Source organism: Mauremys reevesii, linkage group 3 (genome assembly GCF_016161935.1).
Source record: "Mauremys reevesii isolate NIE-2019 linkage group 3, ASM1616193v1, whole genome shotgun sequence".
NCBI classification, from domain to species: Eukaryota; Metazoa; Chordata; order Testudines; family Geoemydidae; genus Mauremys; species Mauremys reevesii.
The window spans coordinates 47,945,356-47,967,202 of record NC_052625.1 but is presented as its reverse complement, the minus strand read 5'-3'; the positions used below and the strand labels follow the sequence as shown (position 1 = coordinate 47,967,202).

Here is a 21,847-nt window from a genome sequence, read left to right as displayed (position 1 = left end):
GACCTCTTGGAGACATTGTTCCTGGACAAGAAACAAAAGCTCCTGGAGCTCCTGCTAGGCACATATATTTTTTTTAAAAGGAGACATACCAATCTCCTAGAACTGGAAGGGACCTTGAAAGGTCATTGAGTCCAGCCCCCTGCCTTCACTAGCAGGACCAATTTTTGCCACATAATTGCTAGGCACTTCACTGCTACTAGGCATACAAAGCAGGCCCATGTGTTCAAAGAATAGTTGAGACCTGTATTTTTGTAAAATCACTCTTTAAAAATTCCTGCTACCTAAAGGTCCTTTTTCTGCATCAAAATTGTATAATCTGTGGTTTGTTTTCTCCAGGCAATGTACCAGTTGCTGCAATCCTGTGGGTAGCATTAGTGGCAGACTTTAAGCGATAGGCTGAGTGACCTATGAAATGTGTACATAGCAAAGATCTGTGAAAAAGTTCTCTTCTGTGTATTACAGTCATTTGTGCCAGCAAGAGGCTGGGATTATTCCACTGGTGAGTAATTGGACAGAGGGAAAAAACGAGAAGTCCTTGTGGCACCATAGAGACTAACCAATTTATTTGGGCATAAGCTTTTGTGGGCCATAACCCACTTCATCATGCATCTGATGGAAGTGGGTTATAGCCCATGAAAGCTTATGCCCAAAAAAATTGGTTAGTCTCTCAGGTGCCACAAGGACTCCTGGTTGTTTTTGTTGATACAGACTAACACGGCTTCCCCTCTGAAACCTGAACAGAGGGAGTTATAAGTTGAATGTCAACTTTCGGCTTGGTGCTGTGCAAACACAGAAGACAGAGTCCATGCCCCAAGGAATTTACAATCTAGAACAGTTACAGAGTAAACTGTTCAGACACAGAGCACTACATTTATCCCTGGTATAACTCAACTGAAGTCAATCTAATTACACTGGTCTACAATTTTTTAGAATTCATCCGCTTCAGAGATAAAATGTGATATTTATTATGTATTTTGATGTGCTAAATTCAAATGTGACAATTAAAACAACTGATTGGCTACTGTTTCTAAGATATTTAAGTTTTTACATTTTATGTCTATGTATATTGTGTAGATAGTAGAGTTTTAATCATAAATTGTAAACCTAGGTCTTTTCATGTGTTTATGGTTGCTTTACATGATAATATTTCACTTGTCCTGTTTATGTAACACTTTAAAAATCAGCAAAAGGGTTATATAAATAAAATTTATTATGAAACAAAAGGCAAAAAACTATTATGTACATAGTTTAGTCCTATTCAGTGTCTACTCGGCGCTTCTTGGCTTGTCTTTTGTATTCATTAAATGGAGCATCTCTTGTCACTGTCCAGCAATAGTCTGCAAGCATTGATGGGCTCCATTTGCCCTGATAGCATTTCTCCATTGTTGCAATGTCCTGGTGAAATCGCTCGCCGTGCTCATCATTCACTGCTCCGCAGTTCGGTGGGAAAAAATCTAGATGAGAGTGCAAAAAATGTATCTTTAGTGACATGTTGCAACCAAGGCTTTTGTATGCCTTGAGGAGGTTTTCTACCAACAACCTGTAGTTGTCTGCCTTGTTGTTTCCGAGAAAATGTATTGCCACTAACTGGAAGGCTTTCCATGCCGTCTTTTCCTTGCCACGCAGTGCATGGTCAAATGCATCATCTCAAAGAAGTTCACGAATCTGAGGACCAACAAAGACACCTTCCTTTATCTTAGCTTCACTTAACCTTGGAAATTTTCCACGGAGATACTTGAAAGCTGCTTGTGTTTTGTCAATGGCCTTGACAAAGTTCTTCATCAGACCCAGCTTGATGTGTAAGGGTGGTAACAAAATGTTCCTTGATTCAACAAGTGGTGGATGCTGAACACTTTTCCTCCCAGGCTCCAATGACTGTCAGAGTGGCCAATCTTTCTTGATGTAGTGGGAATCTCTTGCACGACTATCCCATTCGCAGAGAAAACAGCAGTACTTTGTGTATCCAGTCTGCAGACCAAGCAAGAGAGCAACAACCTTCAAATTGCCACAAAGCTGCCACTGATGTTGGTCATAGTTTATGCACCTCAAAAGTTGTTTCATGTTGTCATAGGTTTCCTTCATATGGACTGCATGACCAACTGGAATTGATGGCAAAACATTGCCATTATGCAGTAAAACAGCTTTAAGACTCGTCTTCGATGAATCAATGAACAGTCTCCACTCATCTGGATCGTGAACGATGTTGAGGGCTGCCATCACACCATTGATGTTGTTGCAGGCTACAAGATCACCTTCCATGAAGAAGAATGGGACAAGATCCTTTTGACGGTCACGGAACATGGAAACCCTAACATCACCTGCCAGGAGATTCCACTGCTGTAGTCTGGAGCCCAACAGCTCTGCCTTACTCTTGGGTAGTTCCAAATCCCTGACAAGGTCATTCAGTTCACCTTGTGTTATGAGGTGTGGTTCAGAGGAGGAGGATGGGAGAAAATGTGGGTCCTGTGACATTGATGGTTCAGGACCAGAAGTTACATCCTCTTCCTCGTCTGACTCAAGTGAGAATGATTCTGGTGCATCAGGAACCGGCAGTCCTTCTCCGTCGGGTACTGGGCGTATAGCTGATGGAATGTTTGGATAATGCACAGTCCACTTTTTCTTCTTTGACACACCTTTCCAATCTGGAGGCACCATGCAGAAGTAACAATTGCTGGTATGATCTGTTGGCTCTCTCCAAATCATTGGCACTGCAAAAGGCATAGATTTCCTTTTCCTGTTCAACCACTGGCGAAGATTTGTTGCACAAGTGTTGCAGCATATGTGTGGGGCCCACCTCTTGTCCTGATCTCCAATTTTGCCGCCAAAATAAAGGCGATAGGCTTTCTTAACCATCGTGGTTATACTGCACTTTTGTGATGCAAAAGTCACTTCACCACAAACATAGCAGAAGTTATCTGCACTGTTCACACAAGTACGAGGCATCTCTGCTCACTTTGGCTAAACAGAAATGTGTCCCTTTGCAAAATCAAACACTGACAAATAAGAGAGCACGACACTGTATGATTTCTAGAGCTGATATAGGGCAATTTGTTCAGCAGAGTGATGTAAGCTTCATTATGATTGCATCATCCATGACTTCTAGGAATAACATGATGCAATTCATATCATGTATGACGCAATACCAGCTTCAGATTGCATCATTCATTGTTTTGCCTAAAAAGCAAGTACTGTCCAAACCCAGTCATAGATTTATTCATAGATCCAGTCAAAGATGTATTTTAGTCATTTCTGGTTTAAATTGAGATCCCTTCCCTTTATAGAATCATAGAATTCAAGATCAGAAGGGACCATTATGATCATCTAGTCTGACCTCCTGCAAGATGCAGGCCACATAAGCCGATCCACCCACTCCTGAACTAATTCACTCCCTTGACTCTGCTGTTGAATGCTCCAAATCATGATTTAAAGACTTCAAGTAGCAGATAAACCACCAGCAAGCGACCCCTGCCCCATGCCCATAACTCACTTATCCTCCGCCATTCCCAAGTCAAGGGTCGTATATACTGACCCAATAGCATAACTTGAAAACTAGAGCCAAGCAACAATTTTAAGCATCATTTTCGTTCTCAGTGACCCAGAATTAGTAAAGTTTGACTACATTTATTTCAGAAGCATTTTGGCTGTAGAGCAGTGTTATTATAGGGTTAAATTTGGCCAATATACAGTAGTGCATTTAGTGCTAATATGAGCTTGACGTGATGCAGGAATCTTGCGGAGGTAATTTTTGAAAATATACTATGAGAATAAGTATATTGTAAGGAGGAGAGAAAGGTCATTTGGTGTACAATAAGAGGGAGACTTGGGATGGGATGGAAGAAGGCATGAAGATGAAGTACCATACATTTCTCAACAGCAACCCTTCTGGTTGATTAAGAAGTGGCATTGATGGTATCCCAGCTTTAATGAAACTTCAAGATGAGTGATGTATACACTGATTCCTTGGTTTCCCAGCTCTTGGGCAAGCAAATACAGTTAAGGTAATGTCCCCTCAGTTAGCTTACACAGAGTTTGCTCCCTATTAGATTCTGTCACTTGGAATCTGGTAAATACTGCTATATTGACAGGTATTACCTGTCCAAGAATGAGCATGATCAGTGCTGCTCTGACCCTTAATAACATCTCTCCTCTACTTTTCTCCCCATCATGTTTTCTCCCTCTTCTCTAGTTCCTCCTTTTCTCCCATATGCGTATCTTAATTGCCACTGAAGCCTGGAGCCATCCCTCAACATTTTCCTCTTTGTTGCGGCTTTACCCTTTTCCTGCTTCTTTTCTATTCTTTCCTTTGTCACACTGCTTCATCCTCTCTTCTTTCTTCTCTTCCACACAGCACTATGTCCATTCATGAAAATCTCAGCTCATTGTTTACTGGTCCCACTGTAACCAGTGAGGTAACTCAGCTATTCACACTATCCCCATGCAGTTTATTTGCATTGTGAAATCGTACTGGCTTAATTAAAATGAATTCTCAAATGAACCAGTCAGAATGTGTTATTGCAGGGAAGAGAGCATCACATGCATACACAAAGAAACAGACAGACATATAGAGACACTGAAGGTTAGTGGAACACTAGTTTACTTAATCACATGTACATGTTCTTGGGGAAATAAAAGTATTTCTCTATTTAGCAGCTGTTTCTTATGTTGTCACAAAATCCCATATAATTGTCCAGATCTGTCCTGTAAAGAAGAGCTTCTATCAACTCTCATATTCACCTGTATAACCTATAGCACTTACCATATTCTAACAGGATATCATTGGATAATTAGAGGGATTTGTTTCCAATCCTTTGGGAGAAATGGTGTGACCAAGCCATAGGCTAATTGCCTTTTATGACCGGTTGTTTTTGTCTTTATGGGAGGGATGATGTTAGTAAATAGTAAATGGAGTTATAATTTGCAGTTTACAAATGCAGAAACTGAAGCACAGGAGATTGTGGTGGGACAGGTTCTCACCCCAGTCAAGAAGGGGTTAAAGAGCTCCTCTTGGCATAATCAGCCCCAGCTTGGCCCACCTGTGATGCCTGTCAAACCTGGAGGAGGGCAGCTCCTGAAAAGGGATGATCCAAGCCCAGTGCAGGGTGGCACTCAGAGGTAAGAGAGCTAGAGCTCCCTAGCCCCACAGAAGGGACTGATTACCAGGAGAAGCTGAAGAGCTTCTGCCACCTAGACCCTCCAAAGAAGTGGAGGGACCTTCTTTACTTTATTTTCACTTTTTGTTTAGAATCCAGGGTGCTTAGCATAGGTCCTTTGGACACAATGGGGGTCCAGACCCACTTCACAGAGACTACTGACCTCTTACCTTGTGGAGAATTGCTGGGGTAGACTGGACTGTTCTGTGGGCTGCACTGTTATTTGGTTTGCCCTTACCATTTTTTTGGAATGTTAGACCTAGAAGGGGGGTTGCCATCTCCCAAAAACTTATGGCTGGATGACCATTCTGCATTCTAAACTAGCAAACAGTGACACTGTAGCAGGGTGGACCCTGCTCCTGCCCTGAGGGGTTTAAAAAGTGGCCTGGCAGGGCTTGAGAAGACAGCCTTTAGCCTGGGCTGATTGGGGCAGTGGCTGCAGCTGAGGCCACGCCCCAAACTGAGCGACAGCTGGTCCTTATAAAAGGCCAGGGAAGCTAGCAGCTCAGACAGTCTTCCTCTGCTTGAAGAGGAAGAAGGGCCTGGCTGCAGAGGCTATAGGCAAGGTACCTAGGGTGAAGCAGGGCTGGGGAAAGGCTGGGGAGCTCCAGCCTAGAAAGCCCCAGGCTGCAGCCTAGCGAAGGGCCAACTGGTACTGGGGGTTGCAGAGGGCAGCCCAGGGGTAGGCCAAGGCAGCAGGTCCAAACCCAACCTTGCCTGCGATGAGTAGGCTGATACTGCAGTCTGCCCCAGAGTGTGGGGCTAGACAATGACTGGCAGTAGCCAATACTGAGGCAAGGTGGGGCTAGAGGGTGGGGGTTCCCCAAGGAGGGGAGACCCAGAGAGAAAGGGGTTACTGCCAGGGGGCAGCACCCCATGTAAAAGGGCACCGGGTCCAGGGAGGGACACAGGGACCTGAAGACAGGTGGATCACCAGCCTGCAGAGGGCGCTCTGAACACTGGACTGAGCTAATTCCCAGAAGCACCAGCGGGAGGCGCCGCAGGGGTGAGTCCGACCCGTTACAGACACCTACAGGCAGAGAAGAATGTCTGTGACAAGAGAGGTGCTCAGTCTCACCCATATGACAAGGAGTAAGGACAAAATTTTCAGAAATAAGTGACTTGTTTTTCAAAAATACAGAGAACCAACAACACCTGGTCAACAGGAGCTGTTGGGTGTTTGGCATTTTTTAAAATCAGGCCATTATTTAGGCACCTAAATATTAATTTAGACACTTTTAAAAAATAATCTTGCCCTAAGGTCAAATAGGAAGTCCATGAGAGAACCTGGAATGTTCTCTTAATTCCCAGCTCTTTTTCTTCACTGTGGGAACATTGTTTTATATGCTACCACTCACACATCCAAGTTCTCATCCCTGATCTGGTTGTCAAGATGCTGCATTAGTATTAGAATAAACAGAATAAAGTGTCAGTCAGACACAGAAGCCATGAAAGATTGATGATGTATTTATGGGATAGCCTTACTCTTGCAGGAGATTGGGCTGTGGTGTCTTGGCTGGGTACCCCAGCTGTTGTGTTCCCTATATTAGGACCTCAAAGTAGTTTATTCCTGTTTTATCCTGGGGTCTAAATACTCCAGCAGCAGTTATTTATGTGAAGGGGCTTAAATATTCCACTGTGATTTTGTTGCCTGCAGTGGACCTCAATGTCTTTGCAGGATTTGTGTTTAGTTTTGTATTCCATGGCAAAGACTATCAGCCACCAATATTTCCTCACCCCTGGCACTGTCTTTCCTTTAGAACATGATAGTGCTATTATTTTGGTATTAAACAAAAATCTTAGATTGGAGGGATTGAACTAAACCTTGCAACGTGAAAGCAGAATAACAATAACGAATGTTTCTATTTCTCTGTTTAAACAGAATATATATTATCTGGAGGACAGGTAATTAATCCCACTTGCGAGAAAATACTCTACTCATCACTCATTTATGACTTATTCATTTTCTGAATAAATGGTTTATCACAAACATATCCAATATAGACCCTGCTGTAGGTAATAGGCTGGATCCTCCAGTCCTTTGCAGACAAATCTCTTATTGAAATCAAGTGAGCTTTTGCATAGAGGCTGCAGAATCAAGCCCAATATATTAATTGGATACAGTTGACTAAACAGTCACCTTGCATATACCGATGCAACACTACTGGGCTCAGTGGTGTGACACCTGGATAAAGAACTAATTCAGAACTGATTAAAGTCAGTGAACATTTTGTTATTGACCTCAGTGGTAGCAAAATCAGATACTAAATTAGGGATTTGGGGCTGGTTTGTAGCATTTTTCAAACTGAATATGTATGTTCTACATTTCTTAAAATTTTATCTAACATATATTTTGTGTAATTCAAAATACAGATTATTCTTATTTGTGAGAAAACATCTTCTGAAATAGATTACATTTTTCATATTTGACCTCACACACCTACTTGGTGCTATCATAGTTTTTATGTAGAGTTTTGTAGCGGATTTTTTCCAAATACACTTTGTGTTAAACATAATATCTCTATTTTATTTTCATTTTGTATGCAATAACTCCATAGTCTGTTGCAATCCAGTAATCTATACATTTGAAATCATTTTTAAAAACAAAACATAAATGGCTCTGAAATCATTTCAACAAGGTTTTTCATTCTGAATCATTAATGTTTTAAAGTAGTTCTTCTGCCTCCTAAAAGAAACTATATCTGGGGATTAACAAGATTGTTCACTGGAATTCATGTGGAAGCATAACTGCAGTAGCTGAGAAATGATCATGTTTCCTTTTAGTTCTCAGCAAGAGTAATTGAATGTTGAATATCTTACTAAACGCTGGACTGTGACAGTGTGTTAACACTCTGACTATCTCCTAACAGCAGGGCAATTATTTGCTGAGTGGGATTTTTATAAATCCCCTGGCAGTAGTATGTCCTGATAATTATGATGAAGTGCACTGGTCAGTGTTGATTCAGCAATCCCATCTCTAGCAAATATTTCATTCACAGCTCTCCTTCATGTTTTTACTTTTATGGCTTTAAAAATCTGTTCCCTCTTTTCTCAACTTGCTTTGTTTTTAAAAATTAAAATGGAGCACAAAAGTATTTTAACACCCTATCTTGTTGGGTTGCTCTCTCAGTCCCTCAAAACAACTACAGTTAATAACATATATACTGTATATTGAGGAAAGAGTCATCTGACTCCTGGTTAAATGAGCACTATGAGAAAGTAAAACTTTATTTTAAGCCCTTATCCTGGCAGTCAGTCAGACAGACATACTGCCTTGAAGTTATTTTTTTCAGAAATAAATGATTGTTAAAAAGCGACATTTACATTTATGATGGTTATATATGAGAATTATTTTAGCCTTCCAGCAATCATGTGGGAAAGTATTTAACACAGAACATTCCTTTACTTGCAGCTTGATTAAAATATATTGAGACATATGAAGTATTTTTAAGATAGGAGGAAAAATTCTCTAAAGACTTCATGATTGCACTTTAAAAAGGAGTGGAGCTGGTTTTCAGAAAATTTTACATATGTATGCACATTTACTGTTTACCAGTTACAGCTACCAGCACGTGCTTTGTTGTTTAAAACTATATGGTGTCTATTTTAGTATCTAAAAGACAAGAAATTAGTCAACTAAAGACATCCCTATATTCCTAACTAAAAATACCTAAACCACCCTCTTCTCTGTATCATCCTGTTCACTAATCCTCACTGTGCAACCACACAATCATCTTCCCTCTCATGCCTTCCCCATCCCTTGTTACATTGTCTAATTTCACTTGAAAGATCCTACAGGCAGAGATCATGTCATCTCTTTATTCTGAGATGTACCTAGTAAACCTGTGGGTATAGATGGAAACTATAAATAATAAACATAATGAAATTAAAAGTTAGAAAAGATATAACCATGGATGCTCCACAGCCCAGCCCAAACTCAGTGACAAAAATGATACTGAATAGAAAAAAAATTCAGATATGGTGTTCATTAAATTAATGAGTTTGCATTTTTATCATATCTTTGTTTCTTTCTCCATGTACCATACTTAATTATGAAGATAAAAATGATTGGAAGAAAGCTAAATGATTCAAAATATTACTGTAATGCTAAGGATGACTGGGTAACAAATGGTACATTTGCTAGTATGCTTGACCTGGCACAATTAATATTCTAGGTCATGCTTGGGTTTCCATGATGGAGGGTCTGATGGGGAGAATTCCAGGGAAAAAATATATATCTATTGTATAACTCATTTCTCTCTCTCACCTCCCGCCCCCAAACGAGTTAGAATCATAGCCTTAAAAAAATCTGTGCTTTTCACACCTCATTTGCCATATTCACCACTGGGCCACCATTCAGCAGAAGGGCCTGATGCAAGGAGGTCAGTAAGAAGCTATTAGCAGAGTCCCCTCCTGAGATTTCATTGGTCTTATTGAGTAGGAAGTTAGCATGACAGTACTGCAAATAACTCAGTTGTAGGTTTTTTAACAGTTAGCACAGATTTCCCCATAGTGTTTGTCACTTCAGAAAATTGTTCCTGAAAATGAAATCCCAGAAAGCCAGCATTGACAGAAGCCCTTCTCAGTTGTGAAGAACATGATACAGAAAAATGTGTCATGATCCCCACAGGCTAGGTGTGATTTCTGTAACCTATAATAATATTTGGGGTGGGGTGGGGGAGGGAAATCACAGTCTACTTACAGAAGTTGGTTAAAAAAGTGTGTGCGGGGAAATTGGAATCAAGGGACTAGATAATTTCTTAAGACTGCTAATTTACTACCATTATCAATAAGCTTATGAAAAGCAACATTAACTATGATGATCGTATAGTTGAGAGAATATTATGTTAAGGTCAGAAAAAAAGAGAATAAGATACGAATTCTAAAACACTGTGTCAGGCTGCTTTAAGATAAAAGATGTGACTAAAAATCAAAGGTTCCAAACCTGCAACTTCTTGCACTCATGAACACTGCTATTACCCAATAAAGTGAATAGGGATCTGTGGGTACAGAAGACAACCTGTGTACAAGAAGTTGTAGGAACAGAGCTTTGATTTGCTGAGATGTGTTAACTGTATCAGAACAATAGTTATAGATGGGCCAGAACTGGAACACTGAATCCAGCCTTTTTTTCACAAATATTCCACAAGTTCAAGCCTGGATCTGAAATTTGCAGCTCAGGCCTAGCTACATGATGGGCCTGAACAAGCATATATTAAATCCAAACACTGCTACAAATTTGGGGTAAACTTTGTATTCCGCTTTTAATATAGATCTGAACTCTGCAGCTTTGGCTGATATGCTAGTAATTAATACATTTATCAGAACACTAGCATATATAAAATTAAACTTTAAAATAATTAATATTACTTGAAAAAATGATAAAAATTGAAATACATCTGGTAACGAACTTTGTCTCAGATCCCACCGAGAAATCAAACTGTAGAGACCCTTGTATTTGTGCAGAGTCCCATTGCTTCACTACGACTGCATGCAGGCTAAATTCTTTTTCAGGATTGGGGCCATCATTTGCATGTCTTAATTAAACTGATAGTTTGTAAAAGTGAACTATAAAAAAGCAGCCTTTAAGTTATTTTAGCAATAATAATCTGAAATACATTAAACTATACTTTCCTATTCTGCCACTATAAAGTGCAAAATATCTGAATAAAGTCCTGTAAAGCATATGCAGGAACTCTATACAGATTACAAAATGCAGTTACAGAAAGCCATTATGCTTACAGGGGCATTTGCATTTTTCCATCTCGTCTATGTATCCATGTAAATGTGAAATAGTTCAAATAACAGTGTCTAATGGGTAGATAACAGATAATGACTTAAAAGTTGTTCCTGATTATAGTTCTTAAAAAAAAAAGATAACTTATGATCATGTTAACGCTGGTTGTATTTCTTATTTCTAATATAGGAGGTTCAGGGCTAATTTTGGAAGAAAGCTAGCTTACACAAATTTAAATCATCTGCCTTTGGCTAAGTTATAGCAGCACCACCATTCTTCCTGATGACAAAATTAAATTTGTATCCAATATGGGTTATTAAGATTTTACAGAAATATATGTATGTAGCAAAGTAAATATGGAATATATATGACAGAATTAGATTCATATGTACAATTAAGCTTTTGTGAAATATAGTATGTATAATTAAAATAGGAATAAAGGTAACAAGCAACTCTTGAATCCAGAAAATTTTTATGACATGTTCATGATTTTTCCTGAAAAATCAAAAACTAAATTAAATAAATATATTTGCTGAGCAAGACCATAAGTAAATTTCAAAAGCAAACTGGAAAACAGATACATCTTAAGTTAACCTTTAAGAGCACAAACAAGCATGGGTGAAATTCAGTTCACCTTCATAAAGCCAAAGTAAGGGAGCTTTATGGGCATTAAGTCCATTGTGATTAGAGAAGTTAAACTCAACCCTCAACGGAGGGCTATCACAGTCTGCACAAGGCTGCTACTTAAACCTATTGGCTGGATTAGTGACCACAACGTCCCTGCAGCACTTTTGCAGAGCGTTAGGGACAATGGAATCTTCTAATTACAGATCTTGTGGCCCCTTTTCTAGGCTTCCCTGCAGGAGTCAGAATGGAGGGGGGAAAAGGTGGTAATGCTCTTCCAAGCTCTGACCAAAAAATAACATCCACCCACGTGAGGTGCAAAAATGAGATGTTGCTCATTGTATACTGGGCAGATGTTCAAAATATGATTGTACTTTGAGACTTATTCTTAAAATGCTACAGCAACACAACTGCAGTGCTGCAGCTGTGCCGCTGTAGGACTTCAATGTAGGCACTACAATAACAGAAAGGATTGTCCCATCACTGTAAGTAATCCACCTCTCCAAAAGGTGGTAGCTAGGCTGACAGAAGAATTCTTCTGTTGACCTAATGCTATCTACACTAGGGGTTAGGTTGCCTTAACTACATCTCTGATTAGTGCAGATGTTCAGTGTAGACCAGCCTTGAGCTTCCTGGTCTTCAGCTTCCCTTTGGTGGAACCTGAATGTGCTCATGGCTTCTGCCAAGTTCCTTGGGGTTGGTTCCTTCATTGGGGAAGAAAATAAGGCCATGTCTACACTATGGAAGCTACAGCATTAAATTATATTTGTGTGAATTTTTCACACTCGAGTACTGTAGTTATGTTGACATAACTTTTAATTGTAGACTAGGCCTAAGAGATGGTATTTCCCAAACTCTACTCACTTATGACACCAAAATGAGACCTTACCTAAAGTAAACCATGCTGATCTGTTGAACTGCCCTCTCCATTTTTACATGAGAAATGAAAGTCATTTGAATTATCATCATTGGGCATCTAAGCTAACATCTCATTGAGAGTAATGTTGCAGTTCACACGTCTCAGGACTATTGTTCCTGGCTCTCTGCAGACTCATGTAGACATCTCTGCATCAGTTACATTTGGATCACATTTCTGAGGTTTTCTCTGTAACCGTCACAGCTGAAGACTTTAGTTTCATTTTTAAAAGAAAAAGCTGAGAACAAGATAACCTCGGATAGGAGGCAGTTTGCCAAAGGGTCCTGTTCCAAGAATTACCCAGTGGTTAGGGCATGAGCTTAGGATGTGAGACACCTGAGTTCAATTCCCTACTCCACCATGAACTTCCTGTCTGTGCTTCAATTTTCCATCTGAAAAGAGTGGATACTACTTCCCTACCTCACATTACAGAGGTTTGTGAAGATAAATACATAAAATATTATGAAGCAATGTAAGATCTACTGATGAAAAACACTGTATAGGAAATAGGCATTACAATTATTATTGTCCCCTCCCAAAGCAACCCTGTATGCTAATCTATGCAGAGTGACTTTAGAGACTCCCCTCCACAGCACACTTGGAGGCCCCAATTCAGTAAAACATCCCTTTTGTTTGTATTATGGTAGTGCCTAGAAACACCAATCAAAGATCAGAATCTCATTGTACAGTCATGTAGCAAGGAAGACAGTCCCTGCCCCACAAAACTCTATCTAGGTGATAGACAGGGTACAACTCATGAACACAACAGACCAATTAGGTGGGGAGTGGGTTGGGAGAGAAAGGGAACAGTAGAATGAACAAAGTTTTGTAGAAAGCAGAAGTTACAGGTCATCACTTGCCTAACCAATGCTAGATCGGAGCAATCCGTAGCATCACAGAAGTGTTAGGTTTTGAGGAATGATTTAACAAAGGATGAGGAGGTGGCTTTGTGAATTGTGATGTGGAGTTTTTTCCATATACAGGTGAGGGGCATGGAATAAAGCAGGGAAGGTGCTTGAGTGAGAAATGGACAAGCGGCCAGTTGAGGCTGCCATTATTGGCAGGGCAAAGGCAAGGCTGACAATTTGATATGCCAGTATATCAATAGACATGGTGGGACTTAATGGCGAAGAGCCTCGAAGACGAGAAGATTGTAATGCTTCATTTTAAGTATGTGCTTAAGACCCATTATAGCTGGCACATACTTTAAAGTTAAGCACATGCACTAAGTGCTTTCTGAATTGGGACTGGACTATGGATTCTTGCACTGACATGTCCATTCCTCTGGACACCATGTTACATCCCCAACATGGAGCCTAACTGGTGTGGAGGGCCTTGAACAGACCTTCTGTATCTGTAAGAATTTAATATTAGGTGTATAACAAACATATAGTGGAAGTTCATGCAGTAATTTTGCAGCAATACAATAAAAGCCAGAGACAATCTTTGGAAACATCTATTAATCTAGCTCCTGCAGATCATTAAGTATTTGCAAAAAATAGTTACAGACAGGCTTATCTATAAAATGCTGTGAAAATAGTAATAAGAGCCTGAAATGAATCTAAAACATTCTGAAATGATTTTGGGAATCTAAGAGACATTCAAATATAGAGCAAAATTAGAGGGTGCAGCTGAACTGCAGAGAACACAGATCACAGGGTGGCCTGCAATTCTGCATTCCCTCCTCTGATCCTGCTACAGCTTCTGGACAAGGCCAGTGCTCCTGTGCTGTGTTAGATTGGGTTGGTGCAAAGGTCTCCTGGCCATGCCCTCGTACATCCATGTCCTCTTTTTCCTACTACCCTAGCCCCGGGGGAATGGAGAGAGTGGTGTGAGAGAGTTACACTGAGATAATTACAATGGCTTTAGGGCCAAAATACTCAGATAGGCGAATCTATCCCATAGAATTTAACAGCAATATTTAAAATAATCAATCATCTATGCATATCTAAATACATTAAACAAGAAGTTTCATAAAGGTCTTATTTAAGTTTTTAACCCCATGAGTTGGAATTTCCCAGTGTGGGACACTAATGAAAAATGAATTAGAGCTAATTGGGGAGCTCTCAATCCTCCCAAGCCCAAGCTGTTAATACTTTATGAGGAACCTGATGCTCCTCTTAATTTTCTCAGGCGGCCAAAATAGTTTTGCAGGAGAAAAAATGGCACATTATAAATGTTTACTCTCTCCCTCACACCTACTGCTCCCCTAAAGTAATGTCTTCACCTGCTTTTTTTTATTCAGTAGGTTTTGGCAATTAATAACATGCTAAAAACAAAATTAAAAAACACTTTGGACAAACATAGTTTAAAAAAACCTAAGAATTCTGCAAGCATATTATTTTTAAAAAAGCATTTATGATCTCTAGATTAATTTCTGGCACAAGCACCTTTACACAGATGTAATCTATTTGATCAAAAATGCAGTAGTTTTGTGCTGTGGGATATAGTGATTCTTATGTTTACTAAATAAATTAATTATTAAAACTATGTTAATGTTTATCTTTTTTCAACAATTACTTTTATCTCTTTTCATGAATTGCCTGCAAACAGATGGAAATATTTTCAGTTTATTATTATACAAAATGATTTGGAAATTTGTTTGGCATGTAACTTTTGGCCTGCTAGACATTTGCAAATTGCGAATAATGGATATTGCCAATTAACAATTTGAAATTATGGCTTTGTTGTTTATTCACATAAGTAACATCATATTGTTACCAAATTACTGAATTTACAAAGTGGGCTTGAATTTTACAGCTTAATATACAGTTCAGAATACCTGTTTGACCTTAATATTCACTTTTCACAAGTGTTGAATGCTTGAATGTCTGCAGAAAGTTAACATCAAAGTGTTGCAAGGAAGATCGAACAAAATTTTGCTTTTTTATTCATATGAATATTCATGGAATGGTTTTCCCCATTGTCATTCCACTCTAGTTGTGAGAATGCTGCCATTTGCTATTCTCTTGAAGCCAAATTGTGGTTCAGCCATCATAGCAGTGCAGAGATATAAGGGTGCACATGGCATCTGTATTCCTCTTTTTCAGCGTTTTTCAAAATGACAGATAATATACTTTAAAAACTATTTTTTTCTATTATGGATTCTACTACTTTACATTACAAGATGTACATTCAATATTTTTTGTTTTAAACTAGAATGAGATTTGCCCAATATAATTATTAAGAGAAATTGTTATATTTGTATGGCTACTAGGTATGGAGGGAGAAGAATTGTATATGACTGGAAGAAAAGATGAGCTTAGTAGTCTCAGTTCCGCAACACGTGCCTCCGTGTGTAAAATCTACCCCTATGCAAAAGGCCAGCAGGAGGCCTATGCACCATGTAAATCCTACTTAAGCCCTGTCTTAATGGGACATAAACGGTGCACAGGAATGCATTTCATCCAGAGTCCTTTCTCATGTCAGTAGTCCTACTGAAACTTTTTGCTGAAACACTTGTTACATAGTTGTCTTTATCATTTTGATTTAAAGCATAAAAAACAAACATATGTTTTAAATTATTTGAATTTCTCCTTAGATGGCAGGTGTGTACAACTCACCATTCAGACAATCACCCGATCCAATGGAAGTACGGTTACGGAAGGCAAGGCCTTTTAGCCACAGACAGCAACAAATAAAGAAGCATCTTACTGATGAGATTTCTGACTGGCCAACTTGTACAAGTGCCCTAACTTTCCCTACAATGAAGCCTCTTCCACCCATTGGCAGACAGAAACCTCAGGTAATGCATACCAATAACTCTTAGGCAACCAGTTCTGCCAAATACTTTTGCAGGTAATGTTCTTTTTATTCTTATGTATTCATCATACTAGTTCAGGAGATAGACCTCTTTGAAAGAGGTCTATTTTCAGTTTCAAGAAAGAGAACGTATAAAGGCAAGGAAATAGGGATCATGTCGACTGCATTTTTGTTCTTTGAAAAGATATGAACACTTGAAAATTCCAGTAAGAAACTACCATCTAGTTAACATCTCAACTGAAGCTCATCAGATGCAGTACTTCCAATTGCACAAGTCTAAACATAATTCTGGGATGATACAATTGGTATGCAGGAGAAATTAGAGATGATATGAAGAGATAACCAGTTAAAAGAAAAACATTTTTAAAAAGCCAGGTAACAACTAGAAAACAAAAATAACCATCACATTTACATTTCTGTTAAGTTTTGCTTTTCATTCAAAAGCTAGGAAATAGCCTCTCAACAGAAATGCTTTCTTCTCTTTTGTGTCCACTAGATGTGTGTCAGTTTTAATTTAAAAAGTTTTAGCATGTTGTTCTGCATGATTCACCAAGTTGATAAAATCCCCTTTTTTGCTATCATGGTCTCAGTTCCAATTGGTGACAGCATATGTTGCATATACCTTATTATTTTGCTGCCGGGAAACATTTCAGACATTTTTCTAGTGTAGACAAGGCCCAGGATACAGTTATTTTATGTTTCAAGAGAGTCAGTTTTTCACCCTCCTGTCCTTACGGATTTTTCAGTTTGCCAAATCTGCTGAGCTTCCATTTCATTTGCCTCCCTTTTTCAAATTTAGTTCTGTTATTGGCTATAAAACTCTGAGTGCTCTTTGGAATGCCTGACATATGCGTGGCATTCAATCCCATCCTCAATTTATCTCTTCAATGCAACTATTAGCTAATAAGTAGAAAGAAAACACTCCCATACTAACTTCCTTCAGTAATTTCCATTGAGTTTATCATTTTTGCTTCAGTAATTAAATAGAAAGTGATGGTAACAAGTATGTAACTTGTATTTTGGGTATTTTACTTATACTCTGAAGTGCTGCTTTAACTGTCCTTACTCAGAGGGCCAAAGGTGGTGTGCCTATCCTTCAGTGGGCTGTGACTGTATGCACTTTATGTCTCTAAGAATAGTGAAGATATTTTGCCTGATGTACGTTGAATAGGGATCATCTGAATGTCTTGAAACAAACGGGGAGATGACAGTATTTTCACTGTTACTTTACTCTTGCAAGATCACTTTGTTATTATGCAATGTGTTTATCTTGCAAGTTTCTGTTCTGGTTGGAGTATTTTATAGCACTTTCGAAGTTTATATACACACACGAGAAAGAGAGAGTGCACAATCGTACACAGATAGCCTTTCAGAACAAACCAGAAGAGTTCTGTTTATTTCCTGCACTCCAAAGAGGGAATTTACTATATAATACTTTAATCCTTTTGGTGCCCTGGAATGTACACTGTGGGGTAAATTATCAAAGCACAGTGCGTGGATTTAGCTGTGTGACTCTTATTGATGTTAATGGGAGTCACACGGCTAAATCCCCGCACACCACTTTGACAATTTAGGGTTGTATATCTCAGGAAAGGACATTGGTCTGAGCTGATGAAACAGCTGGACGTGAAAACCCCTCAGAATGCACAGGTCTGAAAGTGGTCTAGTGTGACAATACAGGATTTAATCACTAGCCATCGTTGTGGCTTAGTTCTCTGTGATAACACTCTTCCACACTAGCTTTATTGTATACATCAGATCCCATGCTAGTCACTTGTGTTACATCACCACCTTTATAGATATCCCAAATGTGCTTTGCCCGCAAGCATGATATTGAAATGAGAATGGAATTAATGTATATTTAAGAGTACAAAAATTAACTATCCATCAGTTGTCTCTTAGGGAAATTGGTATTCTGCATTTTATAGGTAAGTACTGTGTATGTAAGATAGCATATATAAAAGAGAACTTTTAACACTGCTGTTATCAATTATATCAGATCTATCACTTTTATTACTGAATTAACTAGACTTACAATCTGATGAAAGTACAGCTAATACTGAAATTAGTCATCTCTTCATTAAAGGACATTAAAAACAGCAAGCACATTGCTTTTTTTTTTTTTTTTAAATAAAGGTTTTCCCCCCCAACCCCCTCTTTTTTTCTTTTTTTTTTTCTGGCTGGTGGCTATATCGGGGTGAGAGAAGGCATTGAGAAACTAACATGATTTCATTTAGAACAAAATATCTGTCGATCTGCCAACCCTTGACAAATCATCTAGTGGACCACTGCCTAGAAAAAAAATTTATCCTACTCACTACAGTGCTCAAACTGCACACAGAGGTTTTGTTTTGTTTTGTTTCCTGAGGGAGGAAGAGGATTGGTTAACTCTCTCCCTTATCCCATTCTGATCTCCCATAAAAGAGGCTCCCCTCCTCTTGAAGCAGAGCTCCTGGGATGCTTGCAAGCACTAGAAGGGCAGAGATGTTTGTAAGCATCACAGTACTCACCAATCTTGATATTTAAGTTCTCAAATGCAAGTAGGTGAATGGATTTGCTCTCTATCTGTATTAGATGTTTCTAAACTGTTTATCTTCATGGCTTATAAGCTTCCTCCAAATATGTGATTCAGAGAGAGAGGAAAATCTGCAGAGTAGAAACATCTTAATATTTTAAAATTATATTCCACTTTAATTTATAATGACAGGGCATTATTTGAGGAAGTGCATAGTTACTCTTTTTCACTTCCATTAGTAATTGCCCTACTCTGTTAATTTCATTCAAAATATAAACAAAGGAAAAGGTGAAATATCATTAAATATGGAAAAGACCTATTTTGATCATCTGTTTCAGCCGTTACTCAGTGGAATACAAGTGAGGAATTCATGATGAAAAAGAAAGACTGTCTATTGTTTGTATTTTCCACTGTAGGACATGCATCTATGTTTTTTACAGGTTATTTTATTTACATAAGAACATTGACCAGGTCACTTGACACTTTTCTTCCCATCAGCTATATATCTACTTTATGCAAATATTTTGTAGTACAGAAGGAGTATTAATGTTTTAAACTTTTTTCTATACCTCTCTCTGATTGGACAGAAGGCAAATAACATTTACTATTTTCAGTAAATTACTATTGTATTTATTATTCCCCTGCAGCTTAAAACTTTTTTATTTTATTGTCTTTAGAAGAGCTATAGTGATCCCAATAAAATAGATTTATTCTTTGTGTAAACTTTCTGGAAGTAAAGTAGGGGAAAAGCTTGCCAAAAGCATAAAGATTATGGTTACTTGCTTCCTTAGAATCTGTAAAAAGGACTTGAGAAACATGGTTCTGTGCCTTTAAAAAGGAAAGTTCCAATAAAAATCCATTAACTACTTTCAAATATAGCAATCCTCCTGTCCAGCTGTGAAAAGTACTAGATGATACTTATTTGCCATTTGTGTTATTTACGGTCCATGACTTTTATGGTAACTGGTTCCTATTATTGGTTTCTATTAATGTAAAACATAAGTGAACATAAATGAGGCGTGAATCATTTCTTTTTATTAGCCCCACAGTCTTCACTCAGTGCTTGCAGTAACTCCAGCTGTGACTTGTTAGTGATAACCTATTTAAAGAAGGAGATCTTTAAGAATAAGGGACATGATCAGGATTGTTTGTCCATTCATATTTTCAGAAGGTTTCACTACTTCAGTGCAAGATCAACAGTGCAATAGTAAAAAGAAAATAAGATTTAATTAGCAACACTGCTAAAGTCTGAGCTGTCACTAAAATTGTAGTGAGTTTAATATGGTACTAATTACACTCCAAGTGAGTTTCTACTGGTTACTATTAAAACCAAGATATAGTGTAAGTCACTTTTACAGAGCAGGAAAGAACTTTCTGCTGCTATAGATTTGTATCATTAAATGGTACATACCGGTATCAATTATTAAACAACATGGTTACAGATTTTAAATTAAAATATACAAAGTTGTCAAGAAACTATAGGTCTATAGGTTATTTGGGTGCAACCAAATAAATGTAGGCTTTAATTTTTCAGAAAACGGGCTGTCAGCAAATGGCAAATACACCTGTTTTATTTGTCATGTCTGCAATTTTACTAGAAGAATTAGTTCTGTAATCATGTTTTGAATCTCTTTCAAAGTGTCTCTACTGTCAAAATGGCAAAGACACTTTCATTAAGTAAAAGGAACAAAGCCTCTCAATCTGAACACTGCAAGGTTTAGTCTTTTTTCAAATGTTTAAGCACAACTACAATATATTATATGGAGATCAAATTTTATTTTACTAGTATGCTGGTAAGAAAGAAAACAAAACTAAGTACTCCTCGTCAGTTCTAGAAGTGTGTCTTTTTTCAGTAAAAGATATACATTAATAGTTAAAGAAATCCACCAGTGCACATTTCTCACTCCCCATCTAAGGTTTTATAGCATGTTCTCAACCATCATGTTATCTGTAACTCTCTATCAGGATGAACTGCTTTAATTAATCATTTTGGAAAGAAAATCTTGCCACTCTCCCATTCACTTTGCATCCTCTTTCATCAGGGATATTTCACAAATAATAATAACAACACAACACAACAAAACACTTACCTTATCCTATACCTGCCAGGGGCCCTTCCGTGATACTGCTGAAGTATTGCAGCAACGCTACAAGCCTTTGGAACCAACCTTGCGGGTGGCAACATCAATCAATTCACTAGAGAAGGCCAGAGAGGAAATCAAAAGAGAGGAATGGAGAAACCGCATAAATGACAATAAGTAAGTTCCTTGTTTTTTTCTTATATTTTTATGAGAACATTTGCTTTATTCTGCTGCTTTCAGAAACCTTTTATGTCTGACAAAATGAAATGTCAAATTTGACAGCTTACCAGCAACCATTCTAGGTACATACTTCTAAATTCTGTGTTCTTATTTAGATTGTAAAGTGTTCAGGGCGGAGACCCTGTCTTGTTGTATGAAGTGTGTCATGCAGACCTATGGAACTATAGAAGGACATATAATAAACAACCATTAATATAATACATATTCCAGAAGATGGACTTCCTGGAAAGTAAGCAATCAAATGGTGCAAGGATCCTTCTGCCACTCTTGTGCTCTGCCCACGGACAGGCACTATTTCAGTCTTTGCACTTTGGATACATAAGGATTATGTGAGACTAGCTGTTGGTGCTGTACTCCCCTCTGCACAGACTAGCAGAGCTCACTCTGCAGGGAGCTGGAGCACATGTGGCACCCTGTCAGAGGGTGACATAGAAGCTGTACTCTGTGTTTCTGAAGCATATGGTTTCCTGCAGCCCATTGCCTGCAGCCACTTCAGCTGTGCTGGTACATCTCCAAACAACCCTGAATATAGGGCTATACTTTAAAGGCATCATCTATCCCAAAGGATCTAGCACTCTCATCAACACACTTTTACGTTCTTTTCTGACCAGAGTGGAGCTCTATTGGATCCATCATAATGGAGTTCTGTTGGGTCAGTTCTTCAGGGTCTGTGGTTACTCATCATAACTCGATGCTTTGGTGGCTTTTCCCTGGAGTTCACTCTTCCTGACAACGCTTTAACCCCAGAGTTTAAAAAAAAAAGTTTGGTGAATCATCTGTCTTAGTGGTCATACTGTGCCCATTGACATATTGAGGCCTATG

At 38.6% G+C, this 21,847-nt stretch overlaps 1 protein-coding gene across 3 annotated transcripts in view; it reads left to right on the top strand.

The window, feature by feature from the left end:
* Window positions 1-21,847, top strand: part of SPATA17 (spermatogenesis associated 17) — a 163,770-nt gene that overhangs the window by 83,582 nt on the left and 58,341 nt on the right. For all 3 annotated transcript variants that reach the window (XM_039530867.1, XM_039530868.1, XM_039530866.1), the window contains exons 7-8: window positions 15,969-16,172; window positions 20,814-20,962. In XM_039530867.1, the coding sequence (XP_039386801.1) occupies window positions 15,969-16,172; window positions 20,814-20,962 (353 nt within the window). The remainder of the gene's footprint in view (window positions 1-15,968; window positions 16,173-20,813; window positions 20,963-21,847) is intronic.